This window comes from Furipterus horrens, unplaced genomic scaffold (genome assembly GCF_987537825.1).
Source record: "Furipterus horrens unplaced genomic scaffold, mFurHor1.1.pri manual_scaffold_1, whole genome shotgun sequence".
Classification (NCBI taxonomy): Eukaryota; Metazoa; Chordata; class Mammalia; order Chiroptera; family Furipteridae; genus Furipterus; species Furipterus horrens.
In genome coordinates, this window is record NW_028327171.1 from 110509874 (window position 1) to 110534767 (window position 24894).

General features: G+C 55.2%; 1 protein-coding gene across 3 annotated transcripts; it reads right to left on the reverse strand.

The window, feature by feature from the left end:
* Positions 1 to 340: 340 nt before the first annotated feature.
* TNK2 (tyrosine kinase non receptor 2) lies at positions 341 to 23953 on the reverse strand. Of its 3 annotated transcripts, XM_090278104.1 has the most exons (15): positions 23589 to 23953; positions 19340 to 19520; positions 18238 to 18308; positions 16121 to 16342; positions 15030 to 15182; positions 14266 to 14543; positions 12849 to 12975; positions 12296 to 12442; positions 12116 to 12210; positions 6992 to 7186; positions 5502 to 5593; positions 4916 to 4960; positions 2886 to 4231; positions 2690 to 2785; positions 2419 to 2550 (listed from the first exon to the last, which is right to left on the reverse strand). In XM_090278104.1, exons 1-15 carry the CDS (start codon positions 23664 to 23666, stop codon positions 2419 to 2421), a joined length of 3258 nt encoding a protein of 1085 aa, XP_090134230.1. In that variant the 5' UTR covers positions 23667 to 23953. The 3 variants fall into 3 exon arrangements, with proteins under 3 accessions (XP_090134213.1, XP_090134220.1, XP_090134230.1); XM_090278087.1 differs by lacking the exons at positions 16121 to 16342; positions 18238 to 18308; positions 19340 to 19520; positions 23589 to 23953 and adding an exon at positions 341 to 1112 and having other exon boundaries at positions 2423 to 2550; positions 15030 to 15187; XM_090278094.1 differs by lacking the exons at positions 4916 to 4960; positions 16121 to 16342; positions 18238 to 18308; positions 19340 to 19520; positions 23589 to 23953 and adding an exon at positions 341 to 1112 and having other exon boundaries at positions 2423 to 2550; positions 15030 to 15187.
* Positions 23954 to 24894: the final 941 nt, after the last annotated feature.

The following is a 24894-nucleotide window of genomic DNA, read 5'->3' on the forward strand; positions in this document are numbered from 1 at the left end:
TTTGTTACTAAGTTTCTGGCTTAGTTCCAGCTGATTGAGTTACTTACTGTACGCTTCTCTTGCAGGACACCCTGCCATACATAGCATGCTAGAGCAAAAACGTGGGGACTGTGAGCCCGCGACATCTGGCAGGGCCTCTGCCCCTCCGCCAGCCAGTCCAGGAAGAGGGGAAACCCTGAGGTCAGCCAGTCTGCACTTCCTCCCTCTGTCCACAGGTGGTGCTATGAGGCCTGCTGCTCTGTACAGACGGTGATGGCCTGGGGGAGCACTCAGGCTGCTGACCAAGAGGCAAAGACAAGAGGCAGGCACAAACGAGTAACATAAAATAGAAACTTAATTTTATTTCTCTGAAAGAAGCAAATATCCATAGCTGGGGCAGCAACTTTGGCAACAGAGGCTGGTGAGAAAACAAGGAACAGCACAGGGAAGAGCTGGGTCAGAGGAAGCACTACTATGTCTCTAGGGCAGCTACCCTCTCCTTGGTCTCCTTCCAGCCCTGGGGCCTCGGGCCCTGGTCCCAGCCAGAGAACTATCTGGTACCAATGCTCTGCTTCCTGAGCCACCTCAGGCTATTTCCAGGCACAAGATCCTAAGACCAGCCACGTCCCAAACCACTGTCCATGACAAGGCCACAAGTCACATTCTGTCCGACATCCAACTGCCTGCCAGGGGATCCCTGGAGAAGGGCCAGCCCTGTGCTGGTCCCCCTTTCAGTGTGGCCAACTCATCCTCCTGGCCCAGGGTCAAACCTGGCTTTCATGTCGGCAGGACTTGGGGGCACATTCCAGCCACAAGTCCTACCAGGGTGGATGAAGCCAGACGCAAGTCAGCCACAGTGCCTGCTGAGGCCACCTCAGGCCTGCCTTTATGGGGCAACTTCCTACACCCAGGCTTGGGGCACCGTGGGCTGAACTGAAGTTGCAGGGACGGTGCTGGGCACGGAAGGGACAGGCAAGGTGGGGTTCCCAGCTTCCTGCTGCCTTGGCCTGGCTCTGCGAGGAGGAGCAGTAGATCCTCCAGGCCTGGGATGGGCATCTTCCCACCCTGTCAGATGGACAGGCTCACATGATTCCTTCAGGGCAGACCCTCTGGTTCTCGGGACATCTCAGCGCCTACAGGAGAAGAAACAACCAGAAAATCTTTCCATCAACAGGGGCTAAGGCAAGAGTATGGAATGTCTAGTGTGGGAGGGCCTCTCTGTGCCAGGCAAATTGGTGGAAAATGAACAGTTCTTGGCAATAATTTTGGAACTTGTCATGCTGGGATGCCTTTTCTCTTTAAAGAACTAAAAGTTAGAGACCAGCAGGATTGTATATTAGAGGACCCAGAGGTGACAGGCATAGTAAAGCCTAAGTTTTATCTGGATGCAAATTAGTAAGAATTTACTAATGGTGTTGTGTGTGCCAGATACTTGCTATGAAGTGCGACAGATGCATGCCTCATTCATTCTTCTAATTACGTTTATGAGGCAGGCACTGTCATTTACACACAGTTTACAGAGGACCCTGAGAGAGCGAGCCACATGCCTGAGTGGGTGCTAGACTCCAGCCGCGGCTGTCTGCCACCACAGCCCACCAGTGCCTCTCCCAGAAAGATGCTAGAATTTACCCATTTCACCACTTTTTCACTTGATGAAACTTTCATAAACATATTTATACTACATATCACTATCTTATTTACATATTATTGTGTTATATATATATCATACATTTACATTTTTTATAGGTAATAGATTTTTTTGGTTAGACATTCCTTTAAAAAGGCATTAAAACTGTGTTACTTTAAACTGAACTGAAATGCAGAGGTGAGAAATATTTATTTAGGGCTGTGTATTTTTATTGATTTTAGAGAAAGGAAAGGGGAGGGACGGAAGGGGGGGGGAGAGAGAGAGAGAGAGAGAGAGAGAGAGAGAGAGAGAGAGAGAGAAAGACACACTGATCTGTTGTTCCACTTATCGATGCATTCATTGGTTAACTCTTGTTATGTGCCCCGACTGGGGATCAAACCCACCAACCTTAGTGTATCAGGACCACACTCTAACCAACTGAGCTACCTGGCCAGGGAAGAAATACTGATCTAAATCACTGAGTCCTAAACTGCTGCTCCTTGGAAGCTGCTCAGCCTGCTGGGGGAGGGGGGGGGTGGGGGTGGGGCAGGGAAACAAGGCCCCCTGTGACCACAGAGGCCCCAACTGCCTCTTTCACTCATTAGTGCATTTGAACCACATGGCTAAAGGTCTAAATAACTACGCTTAGGAGAAACTGTTTTTACCCCGCACTATCTGCACCCAGGATTGGGGTCCAACTTCCCTTCTCCTAGCTGGGGAGCCTGTATCTCCTGGTTGTGTGTGAACTGTGGAGGCTGCTGGGCTTCTTCCTAGAATGATGTGCTCCAGGCAGGAGACAGGGTGGGGCTCACTCACTTGTGGTGGACAGGGCCACAGGAGCCCAGCAGGTGGCAGCCAGCCTGCTCCAGATTCCAGTCAAACATCTGCAGCACTTTGTGGCACTCTCCTCGTGGCTGCAGACCCAATCCAAAGAGCTGTTCCACCTGAGGAGCAGAGGGTGGGGCCATGGGGCACCAGCCAAGAGTGGGGGCGAAGGAGAACCAGAGGGAGGGAAGCAGTGGGAGGGAGCAGAACCAGTCTTCAGGGTCCTTTCAAACCAGAGTGGGCAGGAGGTGGTGGTACCTTCAGATATTGGGCAGCCCTCTGCACATTCCAGCTGTGGCTCTGCAGGGCCGCCTGGCACTCATCTGTGGTCACCCCATGCACCATGGCCTGCAGCTGAGCATACCCACCCACCTGGTCAGCACCACCTGGGTCCATTCCTCTGGGACCCTCAGTTTCCTGCCCCTCCTCACCCGAAGCCAGGACTGGTGCTTACCATCTGGATCTTATCTGTTGGCTGTCCAGCCTCTGGCCCATCCCCAGGGCAGCCCCTCTGTGGCAGCCGAGCAGTGGCCCTCAAGGCTGGTGGCCGGACCCCTGGGTTGCTGTTGTTGGTGGAGAAGTTGGCCTTGGGGTCTGGGGCAGCCTGGGGCATGGGTCGAACAGTGGCAGTGGGGGCAGCAAGGGCTGGGGTGCTGGGTGGGGGCAGCAGGGGTCCAGGCAAGGGGGTCGGCTCTTCAGGGCTCTGTGCCTCACGCAGGAAGCGCTGGTAGCGCTCCAGATAGGGTGGGCGCTCAGGTAGCAGGTAGTAGTGGGTGCTGCTGACCTTCTTGCCATCTCGGACGATGGGCAGGATGCAGGGACCAGCCCGCGGGCCAGGTGCCTGGATCACCTGGGGTGAGGCGTACTTGGGGTCTGAGGCAAAGCTTTGGGTGGTAGGCATGGTCTTCCCAGGGGAACTTGAGAGCCGGGGTGGCAGGGGGGAGGTGCCACATGGCACCAGGGGACTGGGGGTCCTTGATCCTTGAGAGGACAGGGGCTCCCGGGGAGGCACCAGGGGAGGAGAGGCAGGTCCAGGCCACCATCCCATCTCCTCCTCGCCTGAAGGGGCTGGAGACAGCTCACCATGAAGGCGTGTGGGCCTTGGGGGGATGGGCACCCGGGGGGGCACCTGGGGCTTGTCATCGCCCACTGGGCTGGCTGAGGAGACCAGTGAGCCAGCTGGGACCTGCAGCTGCCGCATGCACTCCTGCTGCAGTGCCCGGAAGATCTCTGCAGTCTGGGCTGAGCTGGGTGGCTTATTCCCACCCTGGGGCAGGAGGAACAAGTTGTCCTCCAGGGCGGGGAGGAGCCGTGCCTGCTCAGGCACAAAGGCGTAATTGGTCTCACCCCGGCTGGGCCCAGGAGAGACTCCTGCCACTAGGGTGCTGTTGATGGAGCAGACCTCAAAGTCATCCTCATCTTGGGCCACATCGTCATAGGCAGGAGGTGGCGGCAGTGGGCATGCATCCCAGTCCACCACAGGCGTGGGGTGCAGGGGCCGGGGCAGTGCCCGCGTGGGGCTCTGTGGCGGGGTCTTGTCCAACAAGGAACATGCGTCCATGGCCAACTGCGCCAGCGAGGGTGCGCAGGGCCGTGGGGAGGGGACCACAGGCTCCTCACTGAAGTCGATGAGTGTGACCTCACCGCCACTAGCACCACGGCCTGTCTTGGTGCCTGACACCCTGGCCGAAGGCTTGACCAGCCACAGCCCACGGGGCAGGCTTGGCTTCCTCAGGCCCAGCCTCTTGAAGTCACTGGATAGGGGGTCTTGGTCCTCGCTCACAGGGTCATAGGTTGGTTCTGCAATGGAAGGGAGACCCGGACAGGGAGGTAGTGTCAGGCAGGGGGACAGAAAGGTGGGGTTGGGAAGAAAGCCAAGTGTCTCCCACCAACACCCCCAGAGACCAGCCTCAGCTACTAAATTCTCAGTGCACAACAACCCCATTCAAACAGGAAGGCAAGGCCTGCTCTGGACCCTGTCAGTCTTCTACGTGGGAGGGAGAGCCCTTGCCTCCATCTCAGCTCGAGCAAGCGACACCCCACATCCACCTGCCTCTGATACCCCTCCATCAACACAACACCCCAAATGCCCTGCCCCTGTTTAGTAACCCCCATCCCCACCCCATTACAGCACACCATTAGTACAGGCAGGGGGCTATGTATGGGCAATACCCCACCATCAAGAGCAACACGAGCTCCTGACCCAGCATCATGAAAGCCTTGCCTCTGCAGGTCCCAGAGAGTGTGAGGCAGGCCTGGCAATGGTGGAGAGAGGCAGATGCCCAGGTGGCTTTTCAGGGGGTTTGGGGGGTGTTGAAAGGAGAGGCAGGCATGCTGGGCCAGATCAGCAGCAAAAGCTCACAGCACACATCCGCTTCCCCTCCCACCCAGGCAGCCACCAGGGCTCTGTACCTTCCAGGACAGGAGTGAGAGGAGAGAGGTAGAGGGGGCGGGGGCCAAGGCACCGAGAGCCGCCCCACTTACTCTTAGTGAAGATGGCAGGTTGAGGTGGGCGAGGTGGAGGCTCCCCTGCAGGAAGGGCCATGCAGAGAGTAGAGGAGGGCAAAGCAAAAGAGAGAGAGGACAGGGCAGGCAGAGAGCAGAGCGTGGATAAAGAGAGAGAGAGAGAGCACAGTGAATAAGGGTGAGTGAACATAAAACCCAAGGGCAAAGGGAAGCAATGGGGCGGGAGGATAGGGAAAACTGTTCTGGAATGACAGGCCCAGGATCCAGGGGGTGGATGAGGCTCCTGGCCAAGATGAAGCCGGTGGGGTGGCTTTGGCTTGGGGGATGAGAGCGGGATGAGAGCGGGGGAAGGAGGCCAGGCTCCGAGCACAGAGGGAAGGAGGAGGGTGGGGAAGGCTCAGGCAGGCCAGTGCAGGCCTGACCAACGGTGCCCGCCTCGGCGGACACAGCTGCCCCTGCTCTCCCACCCGGTACCCAGACGGGGCCTGACGCAACCGTGCCCCTGCTGCCCTGACCGAGCAGTCAGAGCCAATGCAGCTGGCCCAGGGATGGCCTGAGAAGACAGAACCCCTGGGCAGCCAATGAAGGAATTGGGGGCTCTTACTTTTCACCCTTCCGAGGTGCTGCATGGGACGGGAGGTGCTCAGTTCCACACTCAGCAGGTCGGGAGGGTCCATGGGATTTCCCAGATACAGTCTGTGGGGAGAGAACCAGTGTGAGTGTTGGCAGTGAGGAAGCCTCTGGAGGAGACACTGGGCCTGTCCCTTGGGGCCAGGAGTTCAGGGGATCACATCGCCTAAGCCCCTTGTAGACATGGGTCTGGAGCACAGGACTTCTGGCTCCCAGCAGCTCCCTTCTGTAGAGCTAAGCTGTAACTAGCGGAGGGGTACAGTGGAGAGAGGGTGGAGAAAGGACTCCTGGCTGCGAGTCAAAAGCCTGGGACTGTAGGGGCTCCAAGAACACCCTACAAGGACTGAGCTGGCCCTCTGCAACCCCCACCGCACCCCAACCGACGTCCAGCAGCCGCCTGCTGGCACACTCTCTTCTCTCCCACAGGCCAGAGGCATCCAGCTATACTTCCCGGTCAGGGTGGGCAGGAGACATCCTTCTGCCCCGCTGCCAGGGGTGGGGCCACCCGCCCTGCTCCCAGTTCACCCTCAATCCCTGTGCGAACTGTCAGGATCTGGGACTTAAGTCACTGGGGCTGATTAAAGCCTGGAGGAATGGGGCTGGGCTGGCCACGGCATGCCAGGAGCAGGGCAGAGGGCACCCGGCCTCCTTCTGGAAGATGTCTATGCTCTCCTGCCCCAACTCTGTCAGGTCCTCACCTGGCTCTGTGAGCAAGTGCCACACATGGGCTGCCCTCCCAGAGCTGAGTGTTCTGGTGTGTGGGAGCACAGGAGCAGGGAGCTGAAGGACCTGCTTTACCACGTCCCTCAAGGCAGAAACATGTGTCATAAGTCAGAGGAGCAAAGGCTGCTGAGAGCAGAGGCCTGGAAGCCCCTGGGGCCAGCAGAGATGCATGGAGGCCTGGCCTGAGGGGCTTCCGGAGAGAACCCGGGGCAGTGCACCGAGAAAGCAACCAAATCTGCTCTGTCCTCCCCAGATGCCTCCAACTGACCTCCTTTCACCTAAAGGAGACTGAACGCCCCCCTCCCCCGCCCCACCAGGTACAGCAAGAGGCAGGCAAAGTGCTGAGCTGCTGCTTAACGTTAGCTCTGCAGCTTCTCTTGGAGCCTGACCCAGTAGGTTCCCATCTCCTGGACTCTGCTACAACCAGCGGGAGAAGGGAAACTGCTACTCAGATGCTGGTGGTCATGAGAAAAGCTTTCCTACTGAACTGCTTCCAAAGGCTGTTCTCAAGCCCCTTTTCTTAAGGCTATATAGCCTCTGCAGGCCTTTCCACCACATGGAAGTGTGGGTCCCTCCTCTGAAGCTCCTAACCCTGGTTCTGCCTATAGGGAAAAGCTGCTGGGCAATGAGAGACTCTGCCCCATGGTTGTAACAGGGACCTTGGAAGGCTGAAAGAACCTGCATGCCCAGGGAGGGGCTGCTGGCCTGGCAGCCCCAGGTGGGATCTTGCCCAGTACTCACTCATCGATCTTGTCGGGGAAGCCCCAGCAGTGGCGGGGGTCACTGTCGCCATGCCCGGTGTGAATGAAGCTATTCTGCAGAGGCTGGCTGATGTCGTGTGCCGATAGGCCAGCCACAGAGGTCACCACATTTCGAGGAAAAGGCCCCACACACAGCGTCCGTGTGTTTTGCCCGCGCCACCAGTAATTCTCAGCCCTGCCCAACAGAGATGACATGGTAAAAACCAGGATGTCGTGGGACGGCCCCAAGGAGCAGGACCCTTTCCATACCAAGATCTTTAGCTATGATGTCTAACTACCTTGGCAGAAGGAAATAGGAGGGCTATGGCCCCAGGATCAGGTTGGTCTGCCATTAGCGTGCCTCCTCTCAGCAGCTCCCCATGACTGCACCCCCAGTGCAGGGCCTGGCTATCTGCACACAGCCTTACTCTAAGCTACCTAGGTGGGTCAGACAGCTTTGCCTAAAGTTTACACTAATGAAACAGGTTCAAACAAGGGACATGACTGGCCTACAGTTACCAGAAAGGTCGCAGAAGACCCAGGATTCATATCTAGTCGCTAGTCTGCAGAGCCGGTGCCCTTCTCACAGTTTCACCTTGCCTCCCCCTCCACTGGCAAAGCCTGGGCCCCAGCCCTTCTCTGGCCATCACAGTGTCCTCTTCAGCCCAGTTCCAACAGTTCTGAGCTTCAGGGCCCAAGGGAGCACCACGGCCTTAGCACTGGGTTTGGGGCCAAGCCCCCCAACTACAACCTGTCTCCTACATGCAGCTCTTCACACGTCTGGAAGCACCTGGGACAGCTCACGGCTTTACATCACCAGTGTCTGTATCGCCAGTGCCTTCCACCAGCTCCTGGCAGGGCTGTGGGACCCTCGCCCTTGCGCCACCTTCCTCCTTGGGAGGAGCTTGACTCCTGTGTTAAACAAGGCATCCAGGAGGGAAGACTGCCTCCCGCTGTGGCTGGGCCACCTGCACCTTGATCTGACCTCAGACACAAAACCCGTTAGGCAGCCTAAGCCCCCTGGGGTGACGGAAGGGCAGGAGGGCAAAAGGAACAGCGCGCCCTCCTGGGCCCTTCCAACACCAACAGGCCGTGAGGCTCCTGCACCTTCTGCTGGGATCTCTCACCCCGACGATGTGGGCAGGACCTGGGCTGCGGCAGAGGTGGTGACAGCCACATGCTGCAGTGGCGGACATGCGTGGCACCAAGCTGCATGCTCTCACTGTCAGCCCTTGACCCACATGTCTCCTGTCCACAGCTGGGAGTGGAAAGAAAGGTCTCCTCCAAACTGCAGCCACACTGGAGGGACTGGAGGCTGAGAGGAGGCATGAGGCTGAGCACCTGGACTCTGGTGTGAAGTGATGTGACCCACTTGGGCAGCATGAGCCCCAAACAACCTTTTCTAGAGCCTGAAAGTCGAACCCCATGAGCACAGCAGTCCTGGGAATCCGAGAGGTGAGTCGAGGGAGGGATAGGGACCCAGCCTCCTCATAAACAAGCCTGCTGACCAGCCCACCACAGACACAGCAGCACTGTGATTACTGCTCTCTGAGTGGGAAGGGCAGGAAAGGAAGGAAGAAGCGGGGACAACACCTGGGAAGGGACAAAGCTCATCTGAAAATAGCAGGGCTGTTCCAAGAAGAAAAGTGCCCCCCAAGCCCCACCCCAGGGCTGGCTGAGTTTGAGGGCTGCTGTGAGGAGGGTGGGGGGGCACGTCTGGCACTGGGGACCCGCTGCTGCTCTCCCCCAGCACTCGCTGGCTTCCTGGGTCTGCGTGCCCCACCACAGCCTGTCTCAGACACCAACCCCAGGGTGACACTGGACTCTGCTCCCTACACTCCTTAGAGATGCTCATTGACCTGGGTGAGACACAGCTGCGGTGGAGGTACAGAGCGGAGCAGAATGGACTCACATCCAGGGCCACAGCCATGCCCTCCCTGGGTGGGCCCTGAGCAAAGCCAGACTAGAAGGCGGTCACTCTCTCCATCCCTTTCCTTTTGCCAACATAGCCAAGCTTCTTGCATAAGAGCCTAATTTGGACTCATTTCTGAGAGCAAGAGTGGACACCAAGCCCCCCTCCCTTTATTATAGGTATGGCTGAGGTGAGATTCCCCCATGACCACCGGGGGTCCTGACATGACTTGTCAAGAAACACCTTGCTCCTGGGAGGGGGAGTCAAGAGTGTAGAGTGTGTGTGAGAAAGAGGCCCCTTGGGAATTGCACCCCAAGCACATCAGCCCTACAAGGCTCAAATGTGGCTCTTGAGAGCCGATGAGTTGGCCAATGCTGCATCACACTGTCCACCTGTCTCCCTCGAGGCTCAACAGAGCAGAGGTACCAGCAGCCCCGAGTGGACCAAGTCTGGACCTTCCCAACAGCACACTCTGGCCTCACGCTCCCTTTCCCCCTCCACCAACAGGCCAGAGTCTCCATGGCAACAACATGAGGGCCAGGCCCACCATACCATCTGGCAGTCATTGTGGCCAAGATAGACAGAAACATGGGGGAGACTCTAGAGGAGTGAGAAAGGGCCCAGTACCTCCTGCAAGAATTTTCTACTTCCTGTTTCCTGCCAGCATCCTGGGACAAGCAAAATGTGAGGCAGCAGCTAGGACACCAAGGTCTGAGCTGAGAACTGCCTAAGGTGGCCCCAGCTCTATTGGGAAACAGCCTCTGAAATCTCAGCCCCTTGTACCTGTTCTGGCCTAAGATAGTCCAGAAATGGCTGACAAATGTTTACACATTTTGCTCAAAACACCAACTCACCCACTTCCTCTGGGTGTCCAAGGAGCCCCTGGCCTCGAGGAACAACAGACCCTTGCTTCCCCCTGCCCCACTTGCTACACGAATCCAGGGACCAGGTCTGGCCAAGAACCTGCACAAGGGTTTCAAAACCTTTGTCCCCCTTCTCCAATTCTGTAAACACAGAACATAAGTGCTGCCAGCCATCCCAGCCCCAAATCAGACCCCTGGGAAAAGAACAGCCATCGTCTGTCCCGGTCTAGACCGAGGCTCACGAGCGTGGCTCACAGAACATCAAGGCGTCTCTCCGTCTGCTGTCCTCTACTCTGGGAAGCTCTGAACCTACAGAATCAGTCAGAGGTGAGGCAAGGGGGTTCCCAGACTCTGGACTAGGAAACAAATACTGGAGACTGCTTCCGTCAGAAGTAATCCAAGACTCACAGAAGAGGGCAGATATGGAGAGAGCTGAGAGCCAGGCTAAGAGACGATGGAAAAGCAGCCAGCAACCCACACATACAATCGCAGACCCAAAGGGACACACATGAATAGAGCCCATCCACCCAGACACGTGGAGACAGAACCACCAAACAGAGAGTCTCGGGCACCCAGAAAACAAGGGGGCAGCGTTAAAGCTCTGGTACCAGTGACACACAGGACTGCTCCCAAAGCCCACCAGTTGTCTCGGCCTCCTGCCGCTCACCTCCTGAGAAGCTCCAGGGACTGTGGTCCCAGTCGGCTGCTGGCCCTGGAGGAGGAGCCCAGCCAGCCTACACTGGCAGGCAGCAGGAAGCCTGTGACAGATGGGCAGGGCAGGGCAGGGCATGCCCACAGCAGCCTCCTGGGAGGAGAGATCCCCGACCCCTCCCTTTCCCCTTCCCCCACCTTGCTCCAGAGGTGATCCAGGGCGTCAGCTTGAGACACACACCCTAGAAACACAAGGAGCTCCTGAATCACCCCCTGGGGAACACTGGGCCCTGGAACCCCCACTGAGAGCAAGGGATGGGGGAAGTAAGGCCCCACCAGGGACTTTGGGCACAAAGGGATCAGGATCCTAGGCTCCTGGAGGTGGGAATGGTTGCAGGCCCAGACTTCTGGCTTATAGCCCTGCCATGTATCTCCAGAGGGGCCCTCATCCTAATCTTATTTCCAGAATGTTCTCCAAAGTGCCAGGCCTGCAGTACCTTCCCTGGCCCCTCAGCTCCAAACCACAGACTATATTCCTTCCTGTCCACAGGCCTCTATTCTAGAAGCGTTCTGCTTTCATCCACTGCCACTGACTTGTTGGTTTGTAATTCTTATTCCCAGATATTGTACCCCAAAGCGAGGGGAGCCCCGGCCTAGGGAAGAGGTGCTGGGCCACAGCAGGTGCAGGCCACGTTCCTCCACAACCAGCCTGGCTTCCGGCCCCGACTCCATCACTGACTCTCCCGTCACCAACGCCCCACACAGTACAAGGCTTAACCAAAGGCCCAGACGCCCAACATTGAAGTCCAGGTTGAAAGGACGCTGCTGGGGAGCTGCCCCTGCCCTCACCCCTGCCCCGCTCTGAATCAGAGCAGCTTGGACCACAGGGAACTTCCTCTGCCTCCCTTCCTTCCTGGCACTCCATGCTCACCATGACCTCAAAGGCACCTCAAGCCCGCCCTGCCCCAATCAGTTCCTCAGACTCCCTGAGGCTCAGATAACAGTGAGTGAGGTGAATGGCTGGTGGGGCTCCAAGGCAAGAGCCATGCAGGGTTGGAAGTAGGAGCTGTGACTCAGGAGATGCTGCCCATAGGCAGACATACATTGCCAGGTGTGAAGGGGAGGGAAGGATCAGGAAGAAAAGGGAGCCTGAGGACAGAGGTCAGGGTGAGAGACCTGGCAGAGGATGGAGGGGAGCCCTGGGAGGAAGCAGTGGGGCTCAGTGGGAGGGCAGAGGCTGCCAGGAAGAGGGGGGCTGCTTTAGGGTACTGAGATGCACCCAGGCGTGTAGTGCTAGAGTCTGCATCCTGGTAGGAGGTGGGCAGGGCAGGGGGGACAGGGAGGATTAGAGGAGGAATGTTTAGGAGTTCCAGACTCTCCAGTTGGGTCCCAAAGCTTGGCTGCCTCACCATTAAGGCAGTTTGGCCCTGACCCACACAGCCAAGCCTAGAGCCGAATGTGCAAAGGGTGTGGAGGTGGCGCCGGGCAGGGAGGACCCCTCTGAGCAGCGCACCTATGTACTTAACCCGGACGCTCAGTGCAGCAGCCCCAGGCCTGTCCTCCTGTCGCTGCACGGCTCGGGACTCTCACAGCCTGTGCGTTGCCATAGGGTCCATGGAAGCAGAAGAGCTCTGGGCCAGCACACCCCTCCACCCTGCACCCTCCCAGGCAGTGCAGGTGCCGTCCCCATGCTCCCTACCTCCCCTCAATGACAGTGATGACATCATTCATCTGGATGTGCAGCTTGTCTGGTTCCTCAAAGTCCTGAAGGGCCCGCATGTCAGTGGGCTGAGCCTGAGGACAGAGAGACAGGTCACTCCCCACTCTGGGGCTGACCCGTGCTTGGTACCCCAGCCCCCATGGGCAGACCTGCCCCTACCTCCAGCAGGAAGTCCCGCAGGGCCACAAAGGTGGGTCTGTCCTCTGGTTTGTGAGCCCAGCACTGAACCATGACATTGTAGATGTCTTGAGGGCAGTCCTCGGGCCGGGGAAGACGCTCCCCTTCCTTGTCAATCTTGTGAAGGATCTGGAATGGAGTACAGTTTGAAGACAAGCAGAGCACCCAGCTCTTCACTTCCCACCCTCCCTCCAGCCCATGGAACAACTGGAGCTTCGGTTGCCATGCCTGCACCCCAGAGGTCTTATTCCTCCGAGGGCAGGGCCTCTCCCCAGGCCTCACACCTCTATCCACGGGTCTGGGGCCCCCAGACAGATAACTGTGGCAAGAGCTAAGAATGGGAGCAAGCCCCACCCACCCCGCTCCTGACCGCTAGAGGCCCTTCTCTTTGCTTAGCTATCTGAGCGATCACAGCCATGGAGCCTGGGGGACAAGACTAGCAAACAAAAGCCAGTTCTGACAGGGCCAGGTTGGGAGCCAGGGATCAAATCAACTCCTACCTGCCCCATAAGGAGCACATCCATAGCCCCCTCACCTGACTGCCATTAAGGCCAATCCAGGGCTCCTGGCCATAGGTGAACATCTCCCACAATGTCACCCCAAACATCCAGGTGTCGCTGGCATGGGAGAAGGTGCGTGTCTTCAGGCTCTCAGGGGCACACCTGGCAGAGGCAGGGGTCCAACAGAAGGTCTCTCAGAGCACGCCCACCCACACCAGCCCAATGGACACAAAGTGCTCATTCAACAAGCATGCTGCTGCCCCATGTGCCAGGCTCGACAGCAGGTACTAGGGACATGGTGTGAAGGGAAGGGCAGCTGTCCTGACAAGGGGGCTATATACACTTGGAGAAAACCATCAATGCTCAGGTCTTTTACCCATATGCAGCCTGGGGTAGGAAGAGGGTAAAGCTGCCAGGTTAGGGAAGCAGGGAAAGGAAGGACAGAGGCTCTAGGAGGTGTGAGGAAAGAGGGACAAGGCTCAGGCTCTTTTCTGATTGAGGTGGGAGGACAACAATTTCCAGATTTCGGGAAGGTTCCTAGCATTTGGGTCATTTCGGCAGGAAGGTGTGGGTGGGAAACTTGGATAGGGCCTGGGAAAGAACCAAAATGGATGGAAATAGCCACACTGGCTTTGTCTAAATATCTGTGCACTCTGTCTTGGGTGAGGAGGACCAATGCCACTGCAGTGAAGCTGGCGAAGGCATAATCCATGGGGCCGAGGCGCAGAGTGAGCCACTCTGGATGAAGAATCAAAGGATCTCTCATGGGAATGGAGAGCAAGCCCTGCCTCTGAAAGGAGGGTGGGAGATGGGAATAATAATAATAATCTGCTCAGGTGACCTTATAATTTCCCATCCAAACCACGACGCTTGAGTATGAAAGGGGGTGCTATTACTTACTCCAGGACGACGGATGTAATCCAGGATGTCTGGTTCTCTAGGTATAAAGTCTCTTACCAAGTACGGTGACCATACATCCTGGATTAGAAAGGCTTTCTGGTAAGCTGAACTGGACCGACTCCGAACTCCCTGACAATGCTCCTTTGGGTGGCTTTGACACCAGAGTACCACTTCATGTGCTGGTGAGCATTCCTGCTCAGTCAACAAAGCCCAGTCTGGTCTGGCCCTGCCTGCCACCAGATCTGCCTGAAATGTGCTTACCAAACAGTCTTTGCCCGGCTAACTTCTGATATTTCAAGAGCTTAATACCAAGCCATCCAGAAGCCTTCATGAGTCCCCACGGCACTTACCCCTGTGTATTCTATTCTAGTGCCTGGCATATGGGAATCCCTAGACGAGCGAGTGAATGAATGAGTACACAAAAAGGGCACCCCAGGCCCAGAAGAGACCAGGACTGCTGTGGGTATAAAGGCCTCAGACACTCCGAGCAGAGGTGTGCAGGGGGCCAGGGTGGGGTCCAAGCCCTGTGAGCTGGTAGCACCTGCCCCTCACCAGGCAAAGGGCACCTTGCGATGCTCCTGCATGACATAGTGGTCGTCGTTTTGGGGTAGTGCTCGCATTAGCCCAAAGTCGCCAATCTTGACCAGGTCCCGGGTTGCCAACAGCAGATTGCGTGCAGCTAGGTCACGATGAATAAAGCGCTTGGACTCCAGATAGCCCATGCCCTCAGCCACCTGCACAGCATAGCGGCTCAGAGTACCCAGAAGGAAGTGGCCCTGGTGCTTGCGAAGCCGGTCCAACAACGATCCCAAAGGCGCCAGCTCTGTCACCTGAGGTCATGGAAGAGGTGGGAGGAATGAGCATGCCTGAACCCTGCCCTCCCTCAGCACCCACGCTGGGCTCCCAGTCCTCTCCTGAAGGCCTGCCAGAGTCAAGCTCAATGCTCCATCCTGGCCTTTCCTCTGGGGACCTCCAGGAGTCCCACAGCTTCCTAAGCCTCTTCCTCTAGGCAATGTAAAAAACTGAGGCCCAGAGAAGCAACTCCAAGAGGCTCATGTTAGAAATTCCAAATATTAAACTCTTGGACCAGCTCCTTCCACAGGATATAAGCAAAGTGCAGAGATGGACGTGGGCTCCAATGAACATACTGGGTTAGGCCCCTGTGAGCTCCTTTGTCACATCAGGTGGGAGACCAAAGCAGGATCTGGGGGACCTCTGACCTTTGTCAAGATGAAGGGAGTTACCACAGTACAGGCAAGAGAGGAAGAGGACCTGGGTCCCAGAGATGACAGGCCCCTCCCACACACGGTACTCACCATCTTCATGGGTGGCGTGAGCACCACACCATAGAGGCGAATGAGGTTCCGGTGGTCAAGTGAGTGCATGGCATTGACCTCCCGGATGAAGTCGTCCATTGCCTCTGGCTGGCTCAGCACATCTGGCTTCAGGCACTTCACAGCCACACTCACCTGTCCAGAATGGAGACTCCAGGGAGTCAGGAAAGGCCCCTGCCCCCAACACTCTGAGCCAACCTGCTCCTCCCTCCAACTCAGCTCCCAGTTTCAGAACTGCTTATCTGGGTGGGTGAGCATGTCACAGGTTCCTCAGCCTGACTGGGGAAGGGAAGCTGGTGACCCCCAGGAGCCATGAGCTGGGCCTCCCCTACCTGGGAGAATGCCCAGCCTATATAACAACCATTAGGTAAAAGATGACCGACCAGTATGATGATAGGATATTAAAATGTTATAAAATGAATATTAAAAAGTTTTGGTATAGAAGAAAAATGCTTTAAATATAATGTCAAATCACTAATCTGTGGTGACAGAGTAGTGGGCTTCCCTGGAGGGAGGGGCTGCTCAGCGAAGAGGCAGCGGGGAGGCTCTGACAGGCTGGAAATGCTCCACATCATAATCTGGGTGTGGTTACCTGGATCTATGCATATGTAAAAACTCACTAAGCTAAACACTCAAGAACTGCATGTTTTATCGTATACATGCTACTGATCCCTCTGGGAGAAAATTTTAAATACAATACCAGGAGAAAGGGCAAGATTTTAAAAGCTGTATCTAAAATTTGTATCTTAACTAAATTCAACAAAACACCTACCTGGAAGGGGTAAAAGGCAGAAATGCTAACTCTTCTTCCTCTGAGTGGTGACATTACAGGCACTTTTCCCTTGTTTTTAAAATAGTTTCCAAACTTTTATGTTTGTATAATTTAAAAAAGAAACATGTGTCTCGTTAAACCTGCGTGTAGAATCCAGGGCAAGCCACCCTGAGACCTGTCCCCAGCCCCTTTCCCATCCTATCCGAGGGGAGAGATCCACCTTAGAGGGCAGAGAGGGGCCTCTGCCAGCTTCTCAGGGGCCTGCTCCTTTGCCACACCCCACAGGGCCCAGAAAGCTCACCGTCTTCCCTGAGGGGGCATCCCATTCGCCCCTGCGCACCACGCCAAAGGAGCCATCTCCAAGCTTCTCGAAGAGATGTAAGTCCTTTTCCCCAATGAGGCAGGTGAGGCTCTGCAGGGGTCCTTCCCCTGCTGGGCCACCAGGGGTGGGCGAGGTCTTCCGGAAGGTGCTCTGAGAGTGATGGGGGGGAAACTCAACCTCCAGCCGCTTTCCACTGAACACCTGTTTGAAGGCAGCCAGGAGCCAGATGGAACCCTGAGGCCCCAGAGTCAACCACTCTGTCATGTCCCAGTGGGTCCTCATGTAGGTCTCCAGATAGGTCCTGGCTTTGCCAAACTGCCAAGGGGCAGCCTGGCTGGAGGCCCCTGCCTCTCCTGACACCCCCCCCAAACAGGAACCCAGGGCCTTAGTGTGGCCTCAGGGTGTGCGCCAGAAATGAACTGATAGGCATGGAGTGTGGCTACTGTGGCCCTGCACCTAGCTGGGGGGTCTGGGACAGCCCAGAGCCATTCTAGGCATCATCTCCTACCTCACCTATCCTATCCATTCCTGCACACCCTCCCCTACCCAGGACAGACAGCAGCCCAAACCAGGCAGATGGGTAGGCCTAAGGGGCCTGCCACAAACACTTCTCTGTCCCATTTTTAGCCTTGGCCCCTTCTCTGGGCTGCCCATTTGGCACTGTCTGTCTCCACCCTCCCCGGGGAGCCGGCTGCCCTTCATCCTGCCAGGGGAGAGGATAATTTGAGCCTGAGGTTAGACTGTGTGTGGGGTGCAGATGAAGCAAGGTCTTGCTGGGGAAAGGCCTGGGAAGACAGCTGGGTTTCTGGAGGGGCGCCTAGAGCTGAGGGCTGAGAAAGAAGGGACACTGGAAAGAACTCTGCAGCCTGGGCTGGAGAGAGATGGGGACAAAGGCTAGGGGAAAGGAGGAAGGAAGCCCTGAAGGTCAGAGCTGGCCTGTCACTTTGACTTAGCCACCCCTACTAGGGCATCCAAAGCCTTGGCTTCACACTGCAGAGCCTGTCCAGCTGGGCCCCTGCCCCCAAGGCTGGCAGCACCTTATCTCTACAGTCTCCAATCTGAGGGCCTCTTCTGGCCGCTGCTCTGTCCTTCCTCCCAATAAATGGAATCCTTTACGTTTGCAAACAATGTTCAGCTGACAAGGATCCTCCACACAGCCCGGTGAGGTGAGGTGAGCTGGGCAAGTGTGGCCAGCACTGTCTTACTGAAGACATGTCTCAAGTCTGGAGAGGTTAACTGACTGGCCTGAGAACCTCCTGCAAATCCGTGGTGGATCCAAGACCCCTGAAACCTGGCACACTGCACAGATCTTCCCCTCTGCTTTCACTAGCCCCAACACGCTCATCCTTCTCTAAAACCTGGGCAAGGGACCAGGACAGCGTCCCCAGAAAAGGCCACAGGATCCTAAGAGACAGCCCCTTTGCCAGAACGCAGCCAGGAAATCTCTGCTGCCCAATCCCAGTCCAGTTGTTCTGCCCTGCCTGCCCACCTCCCCATCCCTGAGGCCAGAAGTGGGGCGGGAAGACCCTGGCTGGTTCATTTCCTCTCCAGTTGTATTCCAGACAATGGGCAAAGTTCCACTGAGTCAACCAGGGACTCACCACTCCACAGACCCAAATTAGGACAAAGGGAGGTGGGGAGACTGTGGGGAAGGAAGATGTCAGCAGGGCCAGATGACCAGAGAAACCCTACACAGACCAAGGCGGGTGGTGGAGGAGGGAAGCAAAGCAAAGATGTCCTGGGTCCAGACGGTCCCACCCCATGCTGGTCACAGGCCTCAACACTCAGATCAGACAGAACAAGGGCTCAAGTTACAGCATACTTGTCAACCAGAGCTTGTTCCACGCCCAGCACCACTGCGTACTGAGAGGGGATGCGAAGCCATGGCTGCACTCAGGGTACTCGCATGCCATCTCTAGCAGACACAGACACTCAGCCAGGCAGTTCTACAAGTACGCTGACCGACAAGACCCTGGAGGAAGGTCTGTACAAAGTGCGAGATCATACTGATCAGGAATGGGGGAAGTTTCCTAGGACTGACATCTGAATGGGGCCCCACGAGGCTGTGCAGCCCATCTCACTCCTTGTCTACCCACCTTGCTCATCCAGGACTTTCGCTTGCACATGGCCTTTCTCCTCTTCACAGCCTCCCACAGCCGCCGCTGGCCTGCAGGGACAGGGAACCCAGTGCTATTAAAGCTCATGCCCCTCAGAGAGGCTGCTGCCCATGTGCAGGCTTCCTAGGTCTCCTGGGGTGGATCCACCGCTAGATACTGCCCAGCACAATGACATCAAAGAAACAAACCACCCCAACCAGTCAGGCGCTGTAATGAAGCAGATGGTCACTGCGTTCCACTTCTAGGCAGTGGTTCTTGAACTTGATGGAGCTGTTTAACCACCAAAACTGAACAGTAGTTCTCTGTTCCCAACTGTCAGGAACAAAGAAAATTAAGGTAATAAAATTTTCCTAATTTTGAGTTTTTCTCCCATAAAATTTTATTATGTTACTGGCATCAGATACCAACTATCCAGGCCAAAAGTAGCATAAGTCAATGTCTAATTTAGTACATTATTACTTATTTAGCTGCTTTAAGTTGAATGCTCAAGTAAGTTTCTATGTTGCAGCACCATGAGCTCTAGGTGCTGCAACCACTACTTTTAGGATCAATACATAGATAAGAAATGAGTTCAATCGATAGAGCAGATCTTTGTGAGAGAAAAAGAAAGACACAGATTAAATCAGCAGACCATCGGAGGATTTTTATCTTCCCTTCTTCATACAAATCTCTGGACACTGAACCCTTGGTGACTAGACCAGACTTAATTCTACATGCACAGAGGAGGAGGCAATGAAGGATATACAACCAATAAAAGTCTGAACAAACAAAAGGGGTAGTAGTTAGGGTAGTTAGTCCTGAGTAGCCAGAGCTTTAGGTAAGACTCCTCAAAGTCCAGTCCACCTTTACAAGTGCAAACTGTTCTCATGCACTCACTGTGTGCGGCACCTACTGAGGCCCCCAACCCCACCCCACCTCAGGGGCTCTAGGACAGGCAGGGGGAGTTCTCAGCTATGCCAACCCATGGAATAAAGGGGTGAGGGCTCTTCACCCCTTTAGATTCTGAGGTTGGAGATCCTGGGAACAGAGGAGGTAAATGGTCAGTGGGGAAACAACACGCAAGGCCAATGTCCCCACCTACCAGGCCGGCCCATGCCTATCTTCTCCAGGTCCTCATTCTTGACATACTCAAAGTGGGACAGGCGGGTAACATTGAGGTCATCGCGGAGCCGCAGGAAGTACTGTTGCAGTTGCACCTCAGACAGCAGCTCCAGCAGCCAGCCTGTGCCTTCCTCTGGCTGCATGCTGCTGCTCCCCAGCCTCTGTACGGAGGGAAGAATGAATCAGGGACCAAGGTATGCAGGGAGGTAACAGGGGACCCTGCCCAAGTGCCCTGGGCTCACCCACATCCTTTTCTGGGAAGGATTCAAATCACCTTCTTGCTCTTCAAAACAGCTGTACAGAATAGCCTGTACTCACCTGTGCCCTTTCCTGCCAGCAACAAGGGTAGAATTAGGACAGTTGGGATACAGCCCAGGTGCTGGAGTCAGGGTCTTATTCCCAAAATCTATGGCCCAGTGACCTGAGATCAACCTCTAGAGTTCTCAGGTTCCCTGTTGGCTCAGACTCTCTTGGGGTCACAAGCCCTTTGAAAATCTGACGAAAACTATTAATTTATGTCTTCAGGAGAAATATACATTCTTAATCATAAAGTTTCAATAAAAAATATTAGGGGTTACAGTGTTCCTTGAGATCCATCCATGGGCTCCTCAGACCAGATGGACCCCACAAAAAGAACTCAGGCCTGATGAGTCCTCCCAATGCCTGATGTAGCCAGAGCCTCTCCCCACAATCCAAAGACCTCTCCAAAGTACCTCCAGGACCGCAGTGAGTGGAAGAGGGAAGGGCAGGGGCTGGGGTGGGCTTTCAGACCCAGCTCAAGGAGGCAGCACTATTTGGCTTCTGTTATTGGTTATCACAACAGACTGCCGTCCAGTGTTGTCAAAGCTTTCAATTTTTTCAATACTGGCAATCTGATCTATATATGAAATCTTGCCATTAAAGTTTTTTTGAAAATATATGCGCGTAGTAAAATATTCAAAAGGCACACAGGAGCCAAAAAGTCTCACCCCCTCCCCTATTTTACAGCCACCTAGCTTCCCATTCCCAAAGACAGATGCCATTATGACTTACGTATCCTTCCAGGCTTTGTTTTTCCCCACAAAAATATTCACTCGCTACCCGTACAGTTCTGATCCTTGTTTTCATTTAACATTATCTTTCTCCTGACTTTTTAACTATGCCAACAAATTGAAGTTTGAAACACACACATATACCATATTCAGTGTTGGCCAGACAACAAATGTATGTATATTGCAGGCCACAATCAGCCAAAGGACCACCAGTGAGTGACCTCTGACTTATACTTTCTTGGGCCCAGAGAAAGAGGCCAGTGGAACCCTCAAAGTTAAGCTACCTGCCCCACCAGACACCAAACTCATCCCTGTCCAAGTAAGACACCTCAGAGCTGAGGGCTTGGCCAGGCCAGCCTCTGACCCAAGTTCAAGCCTCATGGAGGAAGCAGGCAAGAGGGAAAAGGCCAGCAGCCCGAGAACCCCTCCTCCCCAACTCAGAGGTGGCTTTGTCCCCCAGCTCTCATTACAGGTCATACTGAGAAGCAGGGCTCACAGTCTGAGCCCAGCATGAGCCTCCTGCCCCCACAGTTCCCAGAGGTTCTGCCAACCCAGTGCCAGCAGTTCAGACTTTCCCAGGCAGCTCAGGGCAGTACAAAGAGCGACAAATGGAAGCGAGAGGATCTCAGTTCAAACCCTGGCTCTCTCACCAAGGTGGCTGGACCAGAGGGGGTTTCCAAACTTTTAATCTGTAACCCTTTACCCAGATGGTTCTCACAAAGGCTGTACAGCCCCCTAGGGGATGTTTTGGGTTGTCACAATGTTGGGGGGCCACCAGTGGCCTTCAGTGGGTGGTTGGGGGACAAGAACGTGAGTTATCCTATAATGTGCAGGACAGTCTCACACACTGACCCAAACCCTATACAACTTAATTTATGGAGGTGAACAATTTGTTTATGCCATCTGAATCTAGAATTGAATTCCATTTTACATTTTTAAAAATCCTTACCCAGGGATACGTTTATTGGTTTTAGAGAGAAAGGGAGGAAGGGGAGTGGGGGAGAGAGAGAAACATCAATGTGAGAGACATCAATCAACTGCCTCCCATACATGCCCTGACCAGGGATTGAACCTGCAACCTAGGTATGCTCCCTGACCACAAATGGAACCTGCAACCATTTGGTGCATGGGACGGCATTCCAGCCGAGCCACCCGGCCAGGGCCCATTTTACATTTGAACAAGAAAGTATTTTTGCAGTTTTAATACACACTGAATTTTTCTGGAATGGAACTACTGTATAAACTGAGGGAAAACTGGCCTTTGTTTTGTTCAGAATTTAGCAAAAGCTGTTCACTATTCAAAAGAATGTCACTAAAGGCAACCTATCATTATTTCAAAACCCTCTCCTCACAGCTGCCTTCATGGTGGCTCTACATGAGGTTTTAAAATCGAGGTTTCGGCTACTTCATTATGTCAGAGTGCACTGACATTAGAAAATATGAGGTGGTATAATTACCTTCCTTTTATTTCCTTTATATTATGGGTGACATGTTTGTTGACTGATTGCACACACATGTACGTGGTAAACAGCTTATATTTCCATTCGTCGGCAGCCGTCCATCTCGAGAGACGATGGTGTAGCTTCTTAAGAGTCTATCTGCACCGCCGAGAATGGCTGTGCAGTCCAACTCGGGAGTGACACGGTATCTGTCTCCTCCCGTGTTGAATCGACATCTTGCGATGACGCTGGAGTGTCCTCTCCAGTGAAGCTGAAGCTACAGAGCCTGGGCAGGGTGATATGGAGGGTCTGCTGTTGCCCATGCAGCAGACCCCCCCTCTCTTCGCAGCTGAAGGATCCAAGGGAAAGACGGAGTCAATACAGCTTGGCTTCAGGTGCACCGCAGGAGTTGCCGGTGTTGACTACAACGTCAAACTGCCTTAGGGACTCCGGCTCCGGATTTTCTGTCGGGGTTTACTCCCTTAGCCTTTCCCCTGAAGAGGTATGCCGCAAGGCAGCGGAGGTTTTTTGGAGTCAGAGTTTTCCTTCTCTGATGTGCCCTGACTGGAAGATCGAACCAGCGACACTTAGCTCGCAGGCCGACGCTCAATCCACTGAGCCAAACCAGCCAGGGCTTATATTTCCATTAATTTCAAGAATAACAATAAAAGTAACACTAACTCTTCAACTGCCCTTACTACATGCTGGGCACAGTGCTAAGCATTTAGCTGCAATAGTTCACTTCTTCTCAACAAAACCATCTGTTGCAAACAAGGGGGCGTGGGCTTAAGAGGGTGGGGCACCACTGCTTTCCAGAAGGAAACCCCAAAGGTGCCCTGTGACAATCACTGACCTTAGCAGTGTCTCTCCATGGTTTGGCCCAGTATGACACGGCCGGCCTTTCCACTGTCACTACCCTGTTTCTGGAGCAAAGTGATCCCACCCTTGACATGGCTCAGCCCTCAGATGGGGCTTGCCACCATGGCAGGTGATCTGAATCCTCTCCTCTCCTTCCCCAGTCCCCAAATTCCAGGGCTCCAGGCTCCCCATTCCTATCCTCCTCTGGAGCAAGAGGCAGCCATGTTCTGGTGGTCAAGGTTAGGGAAGACCCCCAAGGGCCCTCCTCTGAAAAGCACAGTCTTAATCTGTTCCTTTTCCCTGAAGTATCAGTTAATAAATCTCCAGGGCTCAGCTGGACACTCCCCTCCCTGCTCCCCAACCCCAGGCAACAGGGCTGCTTTGCATAGGGGCACGTGTGCGAAGACTCACAAGGACACTGGGATCCCAGTGAGAAGAGAGCAGGCAGGGTCTCAGTCATGCCTCCATCACCAAGCCCAGGGTGGCCGTGGACAAGTCCCCTCCCCACCCCTAACTGCCACCTCCAGTCCAAGTTTCTTTGTGAAGCACAAGCACTGCTGCAGCTGTCCCCTACTCAATCACTAGCTCTGCATGTGCCTGGGCCCCAGCAGAGCCCAGAGCCCACACACCTGTGTTGGACACGTGTATTTCTCGTGGCTGCATGCATACTTCCAAAATATACTTTTCTAATACTCGCCAACAAGAATGCAGCAGCCGGAGGGGAGAGGCCACTCGGCCAAGACCACCCCCCCCTGCACCGCCCCCTGTCAAACCCTCGTTGGAGGTGTCCCTCTGCCATTCCCAGTCCTGCTCTCTGCTCCTCAGTGAAACGCTGGCTCTGAGGAGCTAGCAGATCCAGTCTCTGGTGTCACCCAGGCCCCAGCCCAGCCCCTCCACTCACTGTGTATAGTCTTCGCCGTAGTCTGGCCAGGAGAGGAAAGGAGAGCTCTAGGCCAGGGAACCGACGAGCTGCTGGCATCTCCACGGAGCTGGACCCCCTGACTGGGTCACTGGGACTCTGGCTTGAGAAGTGGGGGGACAGGGACCTCAGCTCCTGAATTTCAGGTTCTGCCCAGCAGGGAAGATCACCAGAGGTCTGCCCCAGGAGCCCCCAAAATCTCACACGAGGGGTGGAAATGGGGAAGAACAAGAGGGTGACTCCCTTTCCCCTGCTGCACAGCTATTCCTAATGCTGGCTAGTCTGGCAGAGAGCAGGTTCGCTCTTCTTCTGACTGGCTGCAGCCTGGGTCCTCTGTCCTGTTTCTCTGCCTTCTCTCCAGTGCCAGTGGTCACAGCTCCAGCCCTACTCCCTGGCTCCCCACCCGTACGCCCTCCCTGCCTCCCTCCTCCCTCTCTCCCCAGCTGAGCAGCTCTGACACTGGCTGAAAAAGGACCTTTCTGAATCATTGCCAAGAGGGCGGTGGGAATGGGGGGACTCTTCCTCCCAGCCACCCGCACTGGCCCCCCTGCCTCCCCATACACAAGGCCCCCTGTCTCTCTGGCTTCCACTCCAGCCCCGATAGTTGCAGACAACTCCTGGGATTTTAGGGCGGGGGCTATGTGAATCAAGCAGCAATGTACAAAGAATGGCTGCAGGCCCCCACATGGGCTTATCTGGGGCTTGGGAACTATATACAGTCTGAGTTAGAAGCTAGGACCCCAGAGTCATTCCTAGCCTCTGCAGGAGACCCTTCAGACACCCTCCCCCATCTCCCAAGCCCTAGCCTTGGCTGGGTGTCTCCTGGCTCAGGCCCTAATGTGGTCTTGTTACCCTGGTGCCCGACGGAAATAGGAGGCCGGCAGCCCGCCAGAGTGGGACGGTCCAGCCAAGACCGAGAAGGGGTGGAGGGGTTAAGGAATCTCTACCCCCTTCATTAGGGTTGCCTTGTCTGCTGCCCACAACACCCAGGGTGTCTCCTCCCAGACCATCTGGCCAAGATCCAAAGCCCCCTCAAAACAAACAAATATGCCCCTAGACCCTTCTGGGATTGCCCCCACCCCCAAATTGTAAGATTCCAGGCTATAGGATGTCTCTTGTGTAGCACCCTCCCCACACAGAAAACAGTACCAACTAAAGGGAACTGGAGACACTCCATCAAGCCCCGGTGGGCCCCCCATGTTCCTAGAGCTGATAAATGATCCCTCTGCCCCTCCTCTAGGGCGCCAGCTGCTCTTACACCCCCCTCACTACTGCCCCCAGACACACC

Coding starts and splice junctions, on each gene's coding strand:
- TNK2 (XM_090278104.1), bottom strand. CDS start 23,666: ATGCCAGCAGCTCGTCGGTTCCCTGGCCTAGAGCTCTCCTTTCCTCTC. Junction 18,309..19,339: donor GATAGGCATGGGCCGGCCTG/GTAGGTGGGGAC, acceptor CTGTCCCTGCAG/GCCAGCGGCGGCTGTGGGAG. Junction 16,343..18,237: donor GAAAGTCCTGGATGAGCAAG/GTGGGTAGACAA, acceptor GCCTTCAAACAG/GTGTTCAGTGGAAAGCGGCT.